Here is a 21,009-nt window from a genome sequence, read left to right as displayed (position 1 = left end):
CCATCATTAGAGGATATGATCAAACACTGAAGACGAGCTACAAGTCAAGATGGGTTTATTTGGTAACAATACAGACGGTTACCGCAGTTTATTTATACAAGAATAATGAAAGAGTCTTGTCTAACACAGGAACTTATTATTGAAGGGGGCTGGGGGGCGTTGGCCATGGACCGACTTGGGTTAATGTAATGTAGACCCAAACACAACCGGGGATCACAAATCATCTAAAGTCATATTAAATTGGTTTGACTGGCTTGGTTTGATTGTTTGATGGCTGACCTATTTTACTAAGTTATATGGCCCGTAAATGATATCGGTCAAAACATGATCTCAACGGATTTTGATTAAATTCAAAAATAAGATCTTTGGTCGTTATTATTGGAAGAATTATTATCTATTGCATAATTCAAATACATAAGTACAGAATCCCATTCAAAAATACGTACAGCAAGCTTAAACAATACTGTGCTACACTTTTCTTGTTGTAAGTTATTTATTTAGTTTAATTGATAATTGTGCTTTTTCTTTGAATGCATTGTCTTTTTAAAGACATTGCCTACCCCCGAAATGTCCAATAAACAGTAAACACGTTATAATAAAGTATCAAAATATGCTCCCAATATTCTTACAGTGTACTTGAGTATTGGTGTCCAATAACGTGATTCTGTAGTGGGAGCATCGTTTGATGGAGCATGTGTGGACGATCTGATATCGATCCAGTAGTAATGGTTGGAACATTTGACCAGGGAGCATAGAGTAGCTGAACAGCGGGGCTGCAGGGCCGACCAGTCTATGACGGTCCTTCTCCTATGAAAGGCGTTCCAGGAAGTCAGGAAGCAGCTGACCGAGGTAGGAAGGCAGAAGGAGGGTGTGCAACCTTTGTAAGATCTGATTCTCTGCTTCTCTAGCGTGTGTGATGGTAAAGGTGTGGGAAAATAATATGGGGGTAAACATAGTTAACTTTTGCAATCCCTGCTTGCCATTCAGCATAATAGATTTGGAGGAGATTATGGAACAGATAGGGGCACCGGTTATTTATGTAGGCGACGTTAATGCCCATAATCCTTTGTGGGGAAGCAGAATGAAAGATGCAATGGGAGCACAGTGGGCCAACTAGGTTTGAAATGAAGACTGGGGCAGTTTTCCTAGCTTTGGGTCAAACAAGCTTGACCTTAGAGGGTTTACTCTCCTTTTCCACACTCAGACCACCAGCATGGAAACATGTAATGACATACCTAAAAGCAACAGGTTTATTTGACAGACTATAATTTATTTTCATTTATTTATTTAGGGTTTGTTTTCTTATCTGTTGTTTTCTATTTATATGATTTTGTTTACATTTGTTCTTATTATGCATAGTTTTTAACGTATAACCTCCATCGAAGCTCCAAACCAAACAGTGGGTGGCGGTAATGCACCGGTTTGCAAACCGCCAATAACACGAAAGAAGAAGAAGAAGAAGAAGAAGAAGAAGAAGAAGACAGGAAGCAGCTGTATCGGTGGTGCGTAATAGAAGTTGTACAAAGAACCTTAAACACTACATTGCGACGATCACAGACGACATGGACAACTAAATATAGAGAAAATAGAGAGATGTGACATGGTGGCCAGCTGTGGTTCCGTGGCCGTCCTGCAACCCCCAGTGTGGACCCTGATGTGGTCCTTTCTGCTGCTGCTTGTCAGTCCAGGTACTTTCGATTTGTTTTTTGAGGTATTCTTGTGACATTGCCACATACACATATCTAAAAATGGCTAGACCTAGGTTATATAATTATTTATTTTTTTGAGTCGTGTACTTGCATCATCCAAATATTTCCAACAAGGTTCAACCCAGAGAAACGTATTGGGAAACACGCGAAAAACAATGATCCATTAGCCCTCATTTATCCAGCAGATATTTAAATATCGATCTATCTCACTATTATGTGCTACTCCGACAGGCGGCCCGTCAGCCGCCAGCTGATGGTGTTGCCCTCACACACTTTACTGGGACAGATCCGTCTTTATTTAGGTTTTTGTATCCATCGGACTGAACGACAGTTCAGGCTTCGTAGTCTTTGTTAAGTCAGTTTTAACCTGTATTAAGTAAAGTCTATGTTAAATTAGTTAATCTGTATTAACAGCTTATGTTAAGTCAGTTAAACCTGTATTATATACTGTCTTTGTTAAGTCAGTTTAACATGTAAACTTAGCACAAAAAGTAAGGAAATTTGTTTGCTTTGGCGGAGAAGATTAGGTAAATTTTTCATGGGCACTACCCACATACTCAGCTCTGCTGCTCATCCCACAAGTGCATGTTCCTTACAAATGGGGCACCATTTGAAAGGGAACTATACAGGCTCTCCAACGGTATTAGATTTATTGCAAAAAAGCTTTGTTACTACAGTGAAATAATCAATCAAACACAAATGTCCTTACTTTTTGTGCTAAGTTTATTATGTACTGTCTATTTTACAGACTGTAAAGCCTACCCCCCCTCCCCCCTCCCAAATGACATATTATACCTGTAACACAAAAGGTTCATATTCAATGAAGGCTAGCCCTATGCGGCCACACTAGTGATGGTCTGTCTTCTGTCAGTGTGGTCCTTCCAGGGGGCAGAGCGTCTCCCCCCGCCGAGTCAGGTCCACGCTGACCCCCTCCGGTGGTCCGCCCCGCCCAACCACACCGGTCTGTCCTACACCGTTCAGCTTAGAGGGTGAGCGCTCTGTGGTGAAACCATGACCTTCCATACATCAACAGCCCACTGCCCATAGGCTACGGGGAAAATATTCTACAATATGAGAAATCCTATTTATTTAGTTTTTGAGAAAATAAGTGAAGTTGTTATAAGTTCTGCTCATCTATAGATGTATTGCATTTTGAATATGCCTATGAACAGTCATAGTTGGTCTGATGTTCACCAGGATGTCAATGCTAATGGGTGATTGGTCTATGCTCTTATTATCAAGTCTTGTGATGTAATTCCTATATTTATATATCAGCTAAATTAAGTGTGTGTGTGTGTGTGTGTGTGTGTGTGTGTGTGTGTGTGTGTGTGTGTGTGTGTGTGTGTGTGTGTGTGTGTGTGTGTGTGTGTGTGTGTGTGTGTGTGCACAGCTTTGAAGCTGAGCGGTGGAGCGACTTCCTGCCTTGTGTCAAGACCCAGAAGACCTCCTGTAATGTAACCATGCAGGACGCGGAGGCTAGCTGTGTCCGTCTTCGTGTTCTTGCACATGGACACAGCTTGACTTCTGACCCTGAGGAAGCCTGCAGCCAACAAGGTAGTGAGAGAGAGAGATGATAGGACTGGCGTAGGACTATCTTGTTTCATATGAAACATCTTGGTTAGGTTTCAGTCTCATGCCATTAAAGTAAACAGAAGGTGTGTCCTGGGGTTTTTGTTGGCGGTTTTCCGCTGTACTATACCGCTGGACCCATCTCCTTCCTCAAGACTCACCTAGAGACTCCATTCAAATTCTAAAATGTTCAGAATAGCTTGGAATCGCGCGCTTCTTTTTTCTTTAATTTCTTTTATATTTTATACTTTATAAGATATTCAGAATCACAGTTTTAGTTTCATACCGGCTTCGTTTTCAGCTGTTTTCATAGAAGACGTCTGCCCATTCTGACACTCCTACTTCTTAAGACATCGTAACTCAATCATTTAGTTAGTTCAACCTTAGTTCAAACCATTTAACAAATCTACACACAAATCTACAACCATTTAACAAATCTACACATTATCTTCAATAATATAGCTGTCCCAACAGCTCCTTTATCCAGACCTGTTTAAGGACTAAACCGCACACCTAAGGACTGCACCTATTGTTAACCTTGTTATTTGTTATTTATTTACTACATTTTTTGATTACTTCAGGGTCCCTGCACATTTGGCACATTTATATTTATACTTATATTTATATTATACCTCATATTTCATCGTACTTATTTATTTACTTAACACACAGGTCACCTACAAACGGAGTTACATGTATATAGTATGTTTGTTTTATCTTAACTTTATCTTATTAAAATAGTTTTGTACTATAATTTTATTTTCAATTAGTAAATGTATTGTATATATACTGTTTTTTCGCTCTTCTCTTTTCCCACTGTACTGCTGGTCACCTGTGAATCACGAACCAGCTCGCTATTCTCTTAAAGACACACACACACACACACACACACACACACACACACACACACACACACACACACACACACACACACACACACACACACACACCAGCAGTGTAGGGCAATACATTTGACCTTTCAGATTCTTCAGTTCAATTCCTTTTACATTTCTGCATTTTTATCAATGCCTTGCGCTTTTCATTCAGCTGTCACTTTATTTGTTTCCAACCATTTACATTTCTTAAATGGTGTGCATGTTTACATTGTTTACTCCATTGAGACGTTTGGACTTTTGTTCAAATCCCTTCACTTGAATCCATTTAACATTTCTTTATGTCTTAATCTATGTGGCTTTATTAAAAAATATTTTCGACCTCACTTTGTACTACAGCACTCACCGCATTTTCTGCAGGAAATGTATTTTCTAGTTTATATTGATACTTCTGGGCTTCCCGTTTGAAGGTGATTTCAAGTAATGACGCGCTTGTTTTGAGTGATGACACAACAACATTCACACTTTTATTGCCTATCTTCTTTTATATTGTAGCCCGCCATAAAACCGGATGGATTCGTTTTCCAGACGTTAAGTCTCAATTGCTCATTGACAGGAGATTTATTTAATATAAGTCCTGTTTACACATTGGACAGTAGCCGCGCTTACATGGCACATCTGACCCGCATAGATTTCTATGCGGAATAGATCTGTTCCTAAAATGTGATCCGAATGTATTGTATGCATGGCAAAAAGTGACAAAAGTGTCCGTTATGTCTCTCGCGCTCACCTGACACATCTCTGGACCGGCGGCGACATAATGGACATCTTATCATTATTTGGCATTGTGAATTTGATTTTAATGATAGCACAGCAGGAGAGAGCTTTTCTCTGCCTGCTCCTTCAATTAAGAAGGAGGAGGACAGCACAGCACAGCTACGTACATTTCTCGTCCGATCTTTATATTTACCCCCACCTCCGCCATAAACAAGAGGAATTTTGATGCAAGTCCGCAGCCAAGACTGGTGGGAGAGAGTGGTCTTACGGGAATTTATTGACCAGGAATGGCGAGAAAATCTTAGAATGAGTCGGACATTTGTCTTCCCGACGGTCCAATTGCGAACTACTGCAGCTGCCATCACTCTAAGTTAAGAAGTATTTTAACGTTCAGTCTGCAAAAGTACTAGTAGTTGCCTACTCATTTACAGTTATCTCGGACGCGCGCGGAAACTACGATACACAAACACGTCATTAATAAACACACATGTCCTGTCGCTTAGCAACCGGACACGCTTACCAGACTACTTACGGAGTGGTAACAAAGACGTGAATCAGGCAATAAATCGACTTTCCTTGACAACGGTCAAGTTCGGTGTGCATAAAAGTACCGACGGAGCTCAGTTGACCAATTGCGAACTACTGCAGCAGCTCTAAATTAAACCCCAATCTATTTGGAATAAGTGTACACATGTCGATTAAAACGGACTACACCACCTCTTCTATTCAGCATAGAATTCTATGCCGAACAGATAATTGTATTCCGAATGAGGCGTATATATGATCATTTCCTATTCCGCATAGAAATCTATGCGGATCAGATGTGTCCATGTAAACGCGGCTAGTGTTTCCACATAGAACACGCATGAACACGCAGAGTGCCACAAGATGTACTATTAGGGCAAAAACGCATATCAATTTCAGTGATCAAATAGTATACCGAATATAAATAAATATTGTCCAATGTCCAGTTTTTATACCAAGACTATTCTGAAATAATCAGTCCTGTTTTAAGAAGCAACTTTGTTTTGCAAGAGAATATTATTAAACTATCACCACCACGGTACGCTTCTATTAAACCTTTTATTATGTTTTAATTAGGCTTATAGTTTTAGGAAGGAACGAATGATGAAGAATCATGGCCATACTCCTCTACATGGGAAACGTCGCTTACAAGACAGATTATTGTTTGAAAAGGCCTAAAAGGATGTCTAAATGACTGAGTAACCGTATATGGTCATTGGTCCCACATTAGATTCAGAGGAACAGATACAGGCACCGACTGGAGGTCCATGACATCACATCGTGTCTGCCTCCCCCCTTCAGGTTCCTCCTGCAGCCCCGAGGTCCAGCTGAGCGCCCAGCCCGGCAGCCTGACGGTGCTCCTCCGCGTGGACCACCCGCGCATCCTGGAGTACGGAGCCTTCATGAAATACCTCGTCTACCTGGGCCGGGAGGGGGAGCCCCTGGAGGTGAGGAGGGGTCAGGGGTCACCGTCAGGGAGGGGGTGACAGAGAGGTGAGGAGGGGTCAGGGGTCACCGTCAGGGAGGGGGAGCCCCTGAAGGTGAGGAGGGGTCAGGGGTCACCGTCAGGGAGGGGGGGACCTGGAGGGGTCAGGGGTCACCATAAGAGAGGGGGGGGGCACCATTAGGGAGGGGGGGGGACCTGGAGGGGTCAGGGGTCACCATCAGAGAGGGGGGGACAGGGAGGGGTCTGGGGTCACCATCAGAGAGGGGGGGACCTGGAGGTGAGGAGGGGTCAGGGGCCACCATCAGAGAGGGGGGGACAGGGAGGGGTCAGGGGTCACCATCAGAGATTGGGGGACAGGGAGGGGTCAGGGGTCACCATCAGAGAGGGGGGGACCTGGAGGGGTCAGGGGTCACCATCAGAGAGGGGGGGACAGGGAGGGGTCAGGGGTAGAGCGCCTGCTGTGGTGAGTGTTTGTAGCTCAACACCCGACACTCCGCTGGTGCCGTCACCCAGCCAGGGGTCACGTGTTGGTGGTGCTTTAACGGATGCGGTGATGGCAGAAGCCAGGCTGGATGTGTTCAACCTGCCATGGAGGTTCACTCCCCAACACAAACAGAAGATAGTTCCAGATGGGATCTTCCAAAGGGTGAACCATTTACCTGCCGTCTTTTGTCTCTAGAACAGGGGTCGGCAATGCTAGGCACGCGTGCCACCACTGGCACGGGGCAGCATAATCATTGGCACACTTAAAAAAAAATATATATATATATATTTTTCGTTATTATTATTAAAAAATGTCACCGCACAATGCGGCAGCATAATGACTACTACAGACTTTTTTGCACTTTGCAAAAATTTTGCACTTTTTAAACCTGTTGTGAGTAACAGAGAAGAAAATATTAAAAAAATATTGTTGCAAGTGGCCTGTATGCATCGCCTTCACATGGTTTTGCAAAGCTGTGGATGTTTCCAACATTCTCGTTTTTTACATTTCTCACAGTGCAAATATGTTTTTGAATGAGTTTCTGAAAAAGGTGTTTTAAGATGGGACGTATGTAATTATAATTTGTAAGCCCATGTTGCAAATATAACAACCAAAAAAACATTTAAAATCTCGATGCATGATTGTGGACTATATGGAAATAATACAATCCCAGGTCTTCTGGAATTGTTTTAGGTTGCTGTGTCATAATTCAGCTTAATATTAATATATTGTTGCGGCACACTCATTAACGAGAAGATGTCAAACTGGCACTGCATGTTGAAAAGGTGGCTGACTCCTGCTCTAGAAGCTAGGAGCAACAGGCTCTTCTATCAGGTCCTTTTAGGCTGACACATCCTACCAGGCCATACAACGGTTGGCCAGTTTGTCATAGGCTACTTAATATCCATTTGAATAGACACAAAAGACGTGGGAGGTGGGGGTGTTGTCACTAGCAGAGTGTTGCAGTATCTTTGCATTGTGATCAATGTTGAACTTCCCCCTCCTTTGGCAGGTTGAGGTTTGAGTTCTTGTCAAGTGTGTCCTTTGCATACCTTCCCCTCCAGGAGTACGGCCAATCTCCGTCGTCGCTGGTGATCAAGGAGCTGGAGGAGGGGGGGCGGTACTGTGTCAGAGTGGGCCTCGTCTTCCACGGGGTCCGCATAGGGCTCCCCAGCTGTGTCAAGTGTCAAGACATTCCCCAATCGGGTAGGCTTTGCTCCTGGAGCTTTGTGCCAAAATGATGAGCGATTAATGTAAATGCTGATTGCGTGAATACAGTAAACCTTATTGTGTGTGTGTGTGTGTGTGTGTCCCAGGTGAGCGGGCCAGGCAGCTGTTGGTCACCCTGGTTCTGGTGATCTCCGTCACGGCAGTGCTGGTGGTTCTGTCAGTGATCTACTTCCTTCTCTTCCAGAGCCGGAGGATCAAGGAGTGGATGCGACCGCCCTATGTGGAACCAAATGTGAGAGCAGTAGTTATCCACAGATACACACTATCACACGCAGCCACAAACCAAACCATCACACACAAACCAAACCATCACACGCGGCCACAAACCAAACCATCACACGCGGCCACAAACCAAACCATCACACACGGCCACAAACCAAACCATCACACACAGACACAAACCAAACCATCACACAGACACAAACCAAACCATCACACAGATACAAACCAAACTATCACACACAGAAACAAACCAAACCATCACACAGACACAAACCAAACCATCACACAGACACAAACCAAACCATCACACGCAGACAAAAACCAAACCATCACACGCAGACAAAAACCAAACCATCACACAGACACAATCCAAACCATCACAAAGACACAAACCAAACCATCACAAAGACACAAACCAAACTATCACAGACAAACCAAACCATCACAGACACAAACCAAACCATCACACAGACACAAACCAAACTATCACACAGACACAAACCCAACTATCACACAGACACAAACCAAACTATCACACACAAACCAAACTATCACACACAAACCAAACTATCACACAGACGCAAACCAAACCATCACACACACACAAACCAAACTATCACACACAAACCAAACCATCACACAGACACAAACCAAACCATCACAGACACAAACCAAACCATCACACACAAACCAAACCATCATACACAAACCAAACCATCACACAGACACAAATCACATCATTCAAGTTTAGCCTATTCTGCTATTTCCGTTTTGCCCTGTGACTTTACTGTTGTGACACTCACATGGTGTCCAGGTATTACCGTTATAATTATAGCATAATGAGAAACTATTTAAAACATGCAAGATTCCCTATTTCAAGATAAAAAAATATATATATATCTCTTCAAACCCTGCCCACTGATGCAGTGGGAAAAATGAGCCTTATTCCTGTAGCCAACGTGAAAGTCAACGTCTACAGGGCAGAATGTGTTCTAGCGCACATTTCACTCAAAACTATGTTGCATATTGTCTTTATCGATCCAGTTAACTTTTGTTTTGCTTTAATCGTTGTCATTTGTGTTATATATTCAACATAGCAAAAGGAACTGCCATTTTATCAGTTACTGAAATACTGTAAGGTCTCCAATTTGGTTTTTGTCCTTCTCCCTAAACACCCCGTAGCCGTTCCACGCTGCTGAGCGCGGGCCTCTTCACGTGACGTCAGACAGCCTTCTACCAGTCGTCTGACGTCACGACCAAGAGGCACCGGCGGAACGGTGTGAGCTCTGTCCGGGCGGTGTGTGTGTGTAGAGCTCTGTCCGGGCGGTGTGTGTGTAGAGCTCTGTCCGGGCGGTGTGTGTGTAGAGCTCTGTCTGGGGGGGGGGGGGGAGTGTGGACGTGTGAAGCTCTGTCTGGGGGGTGTGTGGACGCGTGGAGCTGTCTGGGGGGGCTGTGGACGCGTGGAGCTGTCTGGGGGGGACTGGACGCGTGGAGCTCTGTCTGGGGGGGGGGTGTGTGTGTGTGTGCGTGTGTGTGTGTGTGTGTGTGTGTGTGAGGAGCTCTCTCCGGGCAGCAGACGACTGTGGCGTCCGAGAGATGGTTTGGCATTTCGGACGATTCTTGTGTAACATTACGGTGTGTGTGGCGGATTTCATATACAACATTACTAAAAACGTTTCATAGAGTTAGCGTGGGTCGTAACCAGAGATAACAACCTCTTTCCTCAAACTCGGTTCGAATTCCATCTGAATCAGGGGGCTCTTTGGTCAGAGGAGGGGTCTCGGGTGGTTTGGGGGTCACCGTGCTTCCACGGTGTGTTGATGTGTTTAACTCTTTCATTAGTGCATCAGAGAGCTTTGTCCCGTGGATCCGGCTCTCACCTACCAACCCATCAAAGAGCAGTGCGACCGCATCTCCCTCATCCACCCCTCCGCCTGAGCCTTCCCCAAGCCATCCCTTCACAGCGGACTCCCAGAGTCCGTCAACACTAATGAGAACGGAGCTCTTGCAGTCATTTTTTTAGGATGAACCATTACCAACTATGATGTTTTTTTATTTACTTTTTTTAATGTTCTACAAAAACTTCAGAACAGTCATCATTTAATTCATGACATAATTGTGTGGCGGCCACTAGTGACGGCTGTACCAGCACCAGCAGTGTTCATTTACTTGACTTCATGTAACCTATTATTGACCACTAGATTATGCACACAACCAAACTTGATTTCGATTTGATTAAACTGGGGCACCGGTATGACATCCATTTACATAATTTATTAAATAAAACTTGATAGTAAAATAACTGACTAGAGCATATGTACTTTTATTCACAATGGTTTAAAAGTATTCAGAAGTAATTTGGTTTGGATACAAAATGAGTTCAGGGTCTTCCCTTCGGATCGGCATCACACCCTCAGCACTCCGAACAGCAGCTGTTATCTCGCCGGTATCAAATGTGAAGCAGCCAATCAAAACACTGCCTAGGTCAACTGGTCAAACTGGCCCGTGGCCATCCCTTAATGTTGACATGTCTGTGGTCATGGTGAATGTATCAGGATTGCAAATAAATGGAAGAAACTTTGATTGCTAATTGTTCCACACCACAGCCTTGATACAGAGGTCCAGGGTTAGAAGGTCACATGGATGGATTGTTAAGTCCTGGCCCTCTCCGCCACCACCACCTGGTTCCTAGTCTGGTGGGGACTAATACATGAACCTCTGTTGCTTATTTTCCCTTTTATCCATACATATTCTTCAGCACTTATAATAGATATTAGTAATTCCCATCCCAAGCAGTGGGATGGACCCCAGGGAGCGAACAGTCAGGGCCGGGAGCTCCAGGTCAGTCCGTGTTCATCTCCAGCTCCCCGACAGACGCCTCCATGACCACCGGCCCAGTGTTGAGGACAGAGGCCTGATTTCCCCAGAGAGGAGGGGTTGGACAGGTGATGCAGTCGTCATGAAAACAAGCGTGATTGGAAGTGAATTGCGGGACAGTGAAAGACGACATAAAGTTTGCAGCAGATGCTGGAACAAAAAAAGTGTTCGAACGGCTGAGCGAGTAGCGAGGGGAGACGCTCTGAAGCGTAGGTTGGGATCGACACTCGTCCTGCACTGACCACTGAGATCAGCCTCAGACAGGACGTCTACTCCACGTCTATATGGCAACTGTCATCCTCTGGCCAATCAGAGGAGCATTTGTGATACGCATTGTGTCTACAATGATGGCACCGTCCCTGATGGCTTTAGCATTTAACAATCTACTGAACACTACATCTAATTACAGCATTCTGAATAGACAAGTTCACCATTAACAACCCCAGGCCATTTAAGGAACCTCTTGCACCAAAGAATCAACACGCTTGGTCCAAGATTAAAACAACAGTTTCGATGATCCTAGCTGTGCGTTTGACAGAAAGTAGATAAATACATATTGATCCCCTGAATAAATAACACCTAAATGTGATAAGCTTGTGGACTGAATACAGATTTAGGAAATTACAAAAAGACCCAAACCCAGATGGACCACACCGCTCCTCTATGTAAGCAGCATACAGCTCAGTATATAACATATAGCGACGTTAGCCTAAAGGCTTAGTAATGGTTCCACGTCGACGCAACGCAATGACCACACAGATGATTCGACGCGGTCCTGAACCTGTTTTGGTTCTGCATCGTGTTTTAGTGAGCGGACCAATCGCAGCCCTCGCTGCTGCGTCGCCTCGACGCAAGGTTAAACATTTTGGGATGCACACATCGGACGCAAGGAGGGTCCGCAAGGACGTAATGGGTCCGTAAACCCCCTTGCGCGGAAAAAAAAGTAGACGTGGAACCATAACTAAGCCTTTAGTGTCCATGTCATAGCGAAAATGAGTTAATTGTTCAGATAAATGCATTTACTAAGCTGAATCATGTTCCTTATTGTAGCCTTGATGTTGCTGGACCCTGAAGGCACATCAGGATGTGGCATCTGTAATAAACACTGTCCAGCTCAGGGTTCAAAACTGGCCCGTACAGCGTGATTAGAAACGTGAAGAAACATTTGAAATTAAAGCAAAAAAAAAAAAGTAGATGAAGATTGGGGGGGGGATGGGGGGCAAGGACCCTAACCCCACAGATCTTCAGTCCGGCCAAACTTGAAGATGAGAGTGCTGCAGAGGGAGAGAGATACAGGAGTGAGAGTCAACAGAGAGATGATGAAAGACACTCACAGTTAGTCGTACACACATAGTGGCTTCACCACAGTCCTCTACTACCTATTGGTCCCAGAGGGAGGACACCATTATATCCACAGGTGGTTTAGACCAGGGCTGTGACCAGGGTCACAGCCGTTTATTGGTTCTCTGAGGGGGGGCTCACTCCCTCGCACTTTAAAAACCCCTGGGTCTGGCCCTTGGACCAAAATTGGTGAACTTATCCTTTAATATATGACAGTACATTACATCATTGTATAATATAATATTACATGATAGATGAGATGTTACATATAGTTCTCTGATATTAACTAAATGAAAGCCAGGAGGCTGTCGATCAGAGCGCTCTGATTCCTGACCTGAAGAAGATGAAAGTATTCTGGAAGAACACAGCCAGGCCCGGAGCAACTTCCTTCCCTATAAAATAAAAGCACAAGATAAATATCACTTCTATCCTTGCATTGATGAAGAACCAAGACAGAACTTTATAACATGACAAGATTAAGCAAACAAAGAGAGCAAATACAGCATTTTTCCAAAATAAAAATAAAATGTTAAAATATATAATGCTAAAACAATTTACAACCTGGTTCATTTGGTTGAAGGATGAATCAAAAACAATCACAGCAATCGTTTAAAGAAGGGGATGCTATCAAGTACCGTATTGGTCCGAATATAAGACAGCCTTTTTTTCCCTCGAAATAGGTCTGAAAAAGTTGGGTCGTCTTATATTCGGGGTCTAGTATTCAGAGCGCAGTTTCTCTTCTTCGCCTCTCCCTTTAAATGTCAATACACATTCGCGGCCGCAGGTTGCGCCAGAAATTGGTTCCGGGAAGAAGTAGTCCAGCGTCCTTAACAACCAGACCGTTACCGGTGTTTAAAGACAGGCTGACCATTAGAGACAAGTGGCTCAAAAGTGGGTCAGGTCAATCAACAACATCGGAGGAGCTATGATGCCAATTTTAAAATAATGGTCGTCAATAAGGCAGAGTCAAGTAACAACTGCTAAGCTGCCAAGAAGTTTGGGGTCACGGAGAGTAACGTAAGAAGATGGCGAGCACCAAAATAACGTCTCAAAGACGTCAACAGTCAGCGCAAATCCTACCGTGGTCCTCAAAGTGGCCGTTTCAGTGAGGTTGACCGGAGAGTTTTTGAATACGTCAGAGAAAACGCGCTTTGGGCGGAGCCGGTGGAAGCGGAGCAGCTGGGGAGCGATGACAGCGAGAGCAAACTCAGCGGGGCAGAGGACGTGTGTGAGCGATAGAGAGAGATCGGAGGAGAAGTTTGGCGAATTTTAGTTAAGTTAAATATGTGGCCTGTATTTTTCTATGATATTTAAAAATGTTCCCAATGTTGCTTGATTATTGCTTGATATTAATTTTGAATCATACTGTACATATTTTGCCTTGAAAGTGCCGTGGCCTTTACTGGCATTATTATTATTGTCATTAATATAACAAGTGTTTAAATCACTGTTCTTTGTTCTGCAAATCTGGTCTGCAAATCTTTTTTTCTAAATGTTTGTGTTGAAAAACGGGGGGTCGTCTTATAATCAGGGTCGTCTTATATTCGGACCAATACGGTAGTTGATCACAAAAATCACTAAGGAAAACAACTCTATTGAGGTTGTTTGAACAAGAATCTTTAGGACTTGAAATCCAATGTTTTAATGGGATATAGTGATGCCATTTTTCCTTTCAGGCAATTCTTGAAGGCAAATTATTTCATTGAGCATTTAGGACACACTGGCAGCCTTTACCAAGCATCTTCAAGGAACAACCACTGTTCATAGCTTTTATAGTTTAATTGTAGGAGCACAATCATCCAACGATGCAAAGAAATAAAGACCAAAAGTCATTCTCATATTCTTAATTTTTCAGTATTATTTAAGAAAGCAAAGGGAAACTCACATTACACCTTTCACATTGAGGGAGGAACGGAGCGACCTCAAGGAGAATACAATTCATTCATGTATACAAAGCTTATTTCATTAACTAGCAACAAAGCAAGGAAGGTATTCATTTGATATGAATACCTCTCTGTTATTGAGTATGATATACTCAATAACAGAGAGGGACCGAGAGGCAGAGGCTAATGGGCTGAGAGGCAAGAGAGACAAGAGATCAGAGAGACAAGAGACAAGAGATCAGAGAGACAGAGAGGCAAGAGATATAAGAGATCAGAGAGACTGAGAGGCAAGAGATCAGAGAGACTGAGGCAATAGAGACAAGTGATAAGAGAGACTGAGGGACAAGAGAGACAGAGAGTAGAGAGATAGAGAGGCCAGAGATAAGAGAGACTGAGAGGCAAGAGATCAGAGAGAGCGAGAGTAAAGAGATACAAGAGATCAGAGAGACTGAGGCAAGAGAGACAAGAGATCAGAGAGACAGAGAGGCAAGAGATATAAGAGATCAGAGAGACCAAGAGGCAAGAGATCAGAGAGACTGAGAGGCAAGAGAGACAAGTGATAAGAGAGACTGAGAGACAGAGATTAGAGAGAGCGAGAGGCCAGAGATAAGAGACCGAGAGGCAAGAGAGACAAGAGATCAGAGAGAGCGAGAGTAAAGAGACAAAAGATCAGAGAGAAAGAAAGACAAGAGATCAGAGAGACCGAGAGGCAAGAGAGACAAGAGATCAGAGAGACCGAGAGGCAAGAGAGACAAGAGATCCGAGAGGCAAGAGATACAAGAGATCAGAGAAACTGAGGGGAAAGAGAGACAGGCGATAAGAGAGACTTAGAGACAAGAGAGACAGAGATCAAAAAGACTGAGAGACAAGAGATCAGAGAGGCCGAGAGGCTAGAGATAAGAGAGACCGAGAGGCAAGAGAGAAGAGATCAGAGAGAGCGAGAGTAAAGAGAGACAAACGATCAAAGAGACTGAGAGGCAAGAGATCAGAGAGACCAAGAAGCAAGACATATGAGATCAGAGAGACCGAGAGGCAAGAGATACAAGAGATCAGAGAGACTGAGAGGCAAGAGAGACAAGTGATAAGAGAGACTGAGAGACAAGAGACAGAGATCAGAGAGACCGAGAGGCAAGAGATCAGAGACCGAGAGGCCAGCGAAACAAGGGATCAGAGAGAGTGAGAGTTAAGAAAGACAAGAGATCAGAGAGATAGAGAGGCAAGAGAGACAAGAGACCGAGAGGCAAGAGATCAAAAAGACAGAGAGGCAAGAGAGACAAGAGATCAGAGAGACCGAGAGGCAAGAGCGACAATAAATCAGAGGGACTGAGAGGAAGTGGAGATCAGAGGGAGCGAGAGGAAAGAGAGACAAGATATCAGAGACCGAGAGGCAAGAGAGACAAGAGATCAGAGAGAGCGAGAGGCAAGAGATACAAGAGATCATAGAGACCAAGAGGCAAGAGAGACAAGAGATCAGAGAGACCGAGAGGCAAGAGAGCCAAGAGATAAGAGAGGCCGAAAGGCAAGAGGAGACAGGAGATCAGAGAGACCTAGAGGCAAGAGAGATAAGAGAGTCCAAGAGGCAAGAGAAACAAGAGATCAGAGAGACCGAGAGGCAAGAGAGCCAAGTGATCAGAAAGACCGAGAGGCAAGAGAGACAAGAGATCAGAGATACCGAGAGGCCCAGAGGTACTGAGACCAAGAGACACCGAGGTCCAGAGAACGAGGGACAAAGAGACAGAGAAGCTGAGACAGAGGGACAAACAGGCCGAGAGACACAGAGGTCCAGAGAACGAGAGACAAAGAGACTGAGAAGCTGAGACAGAGGGACAGAGACCGAGAGACACTGAGGTCCAGAGAACGAGAGACAAAGAGACCGCAAGGCCAACGGGCCAAAACCCAGAGCTCCATAATGACATGCATCTACACCAGGGTTCAGCCACCTTTTCAACGTGCAGTGCCAGTTTGACATTTTCTCGTTAATTAGTTTGCCTTAAGCAACAATATATAAAAAATTAAGCAGAATTATGACACAGCGATAGGGGTGTAACGGTACACGTATTTGAACCGAACCGTCACGGTACAGGCACTTCGGTGCGGTTACAGAGGTGTACCGCGGTCCGTAAATGTGGCGTACATAGCGTTAATATGGCGAATGTAAAGGCTTGTTTTGCGGTGCGGAACTTAAAACTTGAAGTCGGAGTTCCCCCCGGACCGTTTAGCCTTATTAGGCTCGGCTCGCACGTGCGCGAACTCGTAGTAGCAGTAGCAGAGCGCGATCGCGACTGTGTGTGGATTGATGTCTACTAGCGAACTGAGAGCGAACTGCATGGCGAGCGACAACAGAAAACCGGAGCTTGAAGATGCCCCCCTGTCATTTAAATCCCAAGTGTGGGAGAACTTTGGATTCCAGGTTAATTATCACAATGGGGAAAGAGGAGTGGACAAGTCGAAAGCTGTGTGCAGACATTGTTCAACAGCGATCGTCTATGCAAATGGAAACACATCGAACTTGCACAAATTTTCACCCCCGGTACAATTTTAACGTGACGGCACCATCCAGGTGTTACTGTCACCGCTGCAAAATGAAAAAAAGTTGTTCAAATCGTTCAAACCCAGCTCCCTACACTATTTAATCAACCTCTACACCTGTCTGGGAATTCAGAACGGGCAAATGCCATCACCAGGTCTATTGGTGTTTTCATTGCCTCTGACCTACGAGAGGCAATGAAAACACCAATAGATTATAAAATACATAAGCTGTAATTTAAGTTAAGGCTGCAGTTGCACTTTTATTTAATGATTGATTATATTTATGAGAACTTCAGAGCTTTAGAGAGCTGCAGGAATATGTTACAAACTCTTTGTTTACATACCAGCTTAAAGAGCCTAGACTGAGCATTAAAGGCACCCAGTGCAACTTTCGAGGCTTAAAAATAAACATTCAATTTCTAGTCTTTTTTACACGTAGTAAGTTTCAATAACTCCATACCATTACATACCGACATTTAAGCAGCAAAGATGAGACGTCGTTGTGTGGTGAGAACTGATACAAAATCGATAACAACAACAATGCCGCCATTTTCTTTATTTTTTGTAACCTACAATAAATAAAGCAGGCTTCCAGTCAATGGAAAAATGGCTTCTCCCCACCGGCGATTGTTGTTGTTTACGATTTTCTATCAGTTCTCACCACACAACGACGTCTCATCTTTGCTCCTTGAATGTCGATATGTAATGGTATGGAGTTATTGAAACTTACTACGTGTAAAAAAGACTAGAAATTTAATGTTTATTTTTCATTGAATGTTTACATAAAGTTGCACTGGGTGCCTTTAAAACTGGATTTTTCATTAATTTTATGTTAAGGTTATTGGAGAATTGCATCATTTTATTTGTATGTTTCATACTGACAGCTAAAACTGTTGTGTTTAATTCGTTACTAATTAAACTTATGTTCGTTCTGTCAAGCAATCCGTTTGTTCACCATAACTATGAACCGAACCGTCCTGTACCGTACCGTGACTTCAAAACCGAGGTACGTACCGAACCGTGACTGTTGTGTACCGTTACACCCCTACACAGCGACCAAAAACATTTACAGATGACCTGGAATTGTACTGTTTTCCATATAGTCCACAATCATGCATCAACATTTTAAGTATTTGTTTGGTTGTTATATTTGCAACAAGGGATTACAAATTATAATTACATATGTCCCATCTTAAAACACCATTTTCAGAAACTCATTCAAAAACATATTTGCACTGTGAGAAATGTAAAAAACGAGAATATATGAGAATGCTGGAACTAGGGTTGCCGCGGTGTGGACATTTTCACACCGAGTAATACGCTCCTGTCAACACCGGTATAAACGGTATTAACTTTGAAACTAGGTCAACCGCCATCTTCTCCGTCAACTCTCCTCTCACACTCGGTGACAGCGGCTGGCAGCGCGCCAATTCTCGGCGTCTTAAAACGTTCTATATATAATATATTTTTTTATACCACGGTCTGCGGGAATACTCGATTCTGATTGGTGTGCATTAACTCCTGATATACGGACACCTGGACAAGTAGTTCCGTCAAATTGTCTGTTTACCGTTCTCAATTAATGCGCTAGCTGGCGTATCGTCTCTAAAATTAGTAACCATAGCAACGGGAAACAAAACAAAGCTGAGCGGACTAAAATACCTCCCGCTACCTCCCGTTCTAAAGTCGTAGCTATGGTCCGTCCTAATTACTGGAGGAGTGAACAACGTTTCCGTTGCATGAGAAACCAACGGGTAGGGATGGGAATCGAGAACCGGTTCTTGTTCAGAACCGGTTCCGAGTCAACCGATTCCTTGGAATCATTAGCAAGCCTGCTTAACGATTCCGCTTATCGGTTCCGGTCGCGGCAAATGCGTTGCGACGTCACACACACGCTGCTTTGATTTGGTTCAGAACGCAGCAAACATGGCGCCGCCGAGGAAGAATCGCATTGTGCGTTCACACCAAACGCGACGGAGCGACAAGATCCCATACAAAGTGAACGTAGAGACGCGTATAAGGGCGAATTTTTCACGGGAGAAAACCGGCGACAAGTTTTTGTCGTGATGACAGCCAATCAGCGTTCAACAGCGTGATAACTGAGTGATATGTGTAACGTAACAGCCAATCAGCCGTCAAACAAAGGAGAAAGTGATTGTTGCAGTTTGCGACTCCCGGAGCTCTATATATAATAGTATATAATATATTATAATTGTATATATAATATCACGGCCCACAGCTCTGTCGCCTCCGGATGGCCGTAGCGTGGGGAGCTCTCATAGGGATTGGGCTTCACGGGGTTTGTTTACCGGCGTTGCTATGGTTTCCGGTCGTGTGTGTTCCAACGGTTTATTAGGTAGGCCCATCTAATAAATCTCTGTCTAATCAATGCTTCATTTTGTTTATGTCAGTTGAATTTTGTTACAAGTTGAATGCAAATGAGCACTGTTAGCATTCCAAAAGCACAAGCTCTTACTTGCCTGTTTTCAGTCTGTGTTTTTAGTTGTATGGCACATAATGATGGCATTTGGGCTTAAAGGCACCCAGTGCAACTTTCGAGGCTTAAAAATAAACATTCAATTTCTAGTCTTTTTTACACGTAGTAAGTTTCAATAACTCCATACCATTACATACCGACATTTAAGCAGCAAAGATGAGACGTCGTTGTGTGGTGAGAACTGATACAAAATCGATAACAACAACAATGCCGCCATTTTCTTTATTTTTTGTAACCTACAATAAATAAAGCAGGCTTCCAGTCAATGGAAAAATGGCTTCTCCCCACCGGCGATTGTTGTTGTTTACGATTTTCTATCAGTTCTCACCACACAACGACGTCTCATCTTTGCTCCTTGAATGTCGATATGTAATGGTATGGAGTTATTGAAACTTACTACGTGTAAAAAAGACTAGAAATTGAATGTTTACATAAAGTTGCACTGGGTGCCTTTAAAAAGCCAAACATATATTTTTTCGTCTAGACCAATTGATTTGAAAATGTACAATTTCCTGATACTAGAAGCACTTCTGATCAGATATTAAAGAGATTTAATACAAACAAACACATTTATACTTATTTTCTCACCCAATGAGAATCGATAAGAGAATCGATAAGGAATCGGATCGATAAGCAGAATCGGAATCGGAATCGTGAAATTCTTATCAATTCCCATCCCTACCAACGGGCGTGTAATGGTGGTTCCGGGTATTAGTCGGACCCTCAGGCGTAACCAGGGAAACAAATTTATGTTTTGTGGAAAACTTTATATTCGGATTGAAAACGCATGAACATATAAGCATCTTAGAGTACCATATTAAGCGCTATATGAATTTCATTTTTTATTATTATTATTATAAATTAATGGTCTTAATTTGATCACCGTTGGTAAGTGACCGTGGTATAAGCGGGATAATGCCCTTCGAGGTGTCCATTATCAGGAATTAATGGACTTCGCGGAGGAAACCGTTCACGCCTCCACGTCGTCCATTAATTCCTGATAATGGACACCTCGTCGGGCATTATCCCTTACATATAGGGCTGTAACTAACGATTATTTTGATAATCGATTAATCTGTCGATTATTTTTTCGATTAATCGATGAATCGGATAAAAAAAAGAAACATTTGGAATTGCCGCATCTTTATTCAAAAACTGAACATTACTTCAAATTCACAGTGCAGACTGAAGTGTAAAAACACCAGGTTATTGCTCCAACGTCCCGGAACTATTAAAAGTAATATTAAATAATAAAAAAATAAAAAAACATAACTGGGATAACACAAAAAAAAACATACAATGTATGATATACTTTTTTATGTATACAAGGGAAGTCGATGGTTAACCGTTTTTTTTTTTTCTGTTGCATTTGAACGCATCAATCATATTACTGAGCCGACCTGAACACATCACATTTTACACAGTTTGTGACCATTGGTTATTTTTTTTTTTTTTTTAAAGCTAACTAGCTCTATATCCTGCCGATTTTAACATGGATTTAAAAACTGGATTACTATTTTTAACTGACGGGACTTTCTACACCGTCCGGTTGTGTGATTACTACCGCTGCTTTGAATGACTGTTGAT

At 43.3% G+C, this 21,009-nt stretch overlaps 2 protein-coding genes across 2 annotated transcripts in view; one reads left to right on the top strand and one right to left on the bottom strand.

Moving 5' to 3' along the window:
• The first annotated feature begins 1,456 nt into the window (after positions 1-1,456).
• Positions 1,457-10,597, top strand: LOC132445608 (uncharacterized). The gene is made up of 7 exons (XM_060035699.1): positions 1,457-1,688; positions 2,581-2,698; positions 3,100-3,263; positions 6,215-6,360; positions 7,908-8,049; positions 8,160-8,305; positions 10,138-10,597. Exons 1-7 carry the CDS (start codon positions 1,601-1,603, stop codon positions 10,231-10,233), a joined length of 900 nt encoding a protein of 299 aa, XP_059891682.1. The 5' UTR covers positions 1,457-1,600; the 3' UTR covers positions 10,234-10,597.
• Position 10,598: 1 nt separating this feature from the next.
• Positions 10,599-21,009, bottom strand: part of LOC132445609 (transmembrane protein 50B-like) — a 38,468-nt gene continuing 28,057 nt past the window's right edge. Inside the window, exons 6-7 of the mRNA XM_060035700.1 lie at positions 12,848-12,905; positions 10,599-12,446 (exon numbers count right to left, since the gene is read on the bottom strand). Of these exons, the coding sequence (XP_059891683.1) occupies positions 12,401-12,446; positions 12,848-12,905 (104 nt within the window). The 3' untranslated portion in view covers positions 10,599-12,400. The remainder of the gene's footprint in view (positions 12,447-12,847; positions 12,906-21,009) is intronic.

This window comes from Gadus macrocephalus, chromosome 17, assembly GCF_031168955.1.
Source record: "Gadus macrocephalus chromosome 17, ASM3116895v1".
NCBI lineage: Eukaryota > Metazoa > Chordata > Actinopteri > Gadiformes > Gadidae > Gadus > Gadus macrocephalus.
This window is presented reverse-complemented; position numbering and strand designations above follow the sequence as displayed.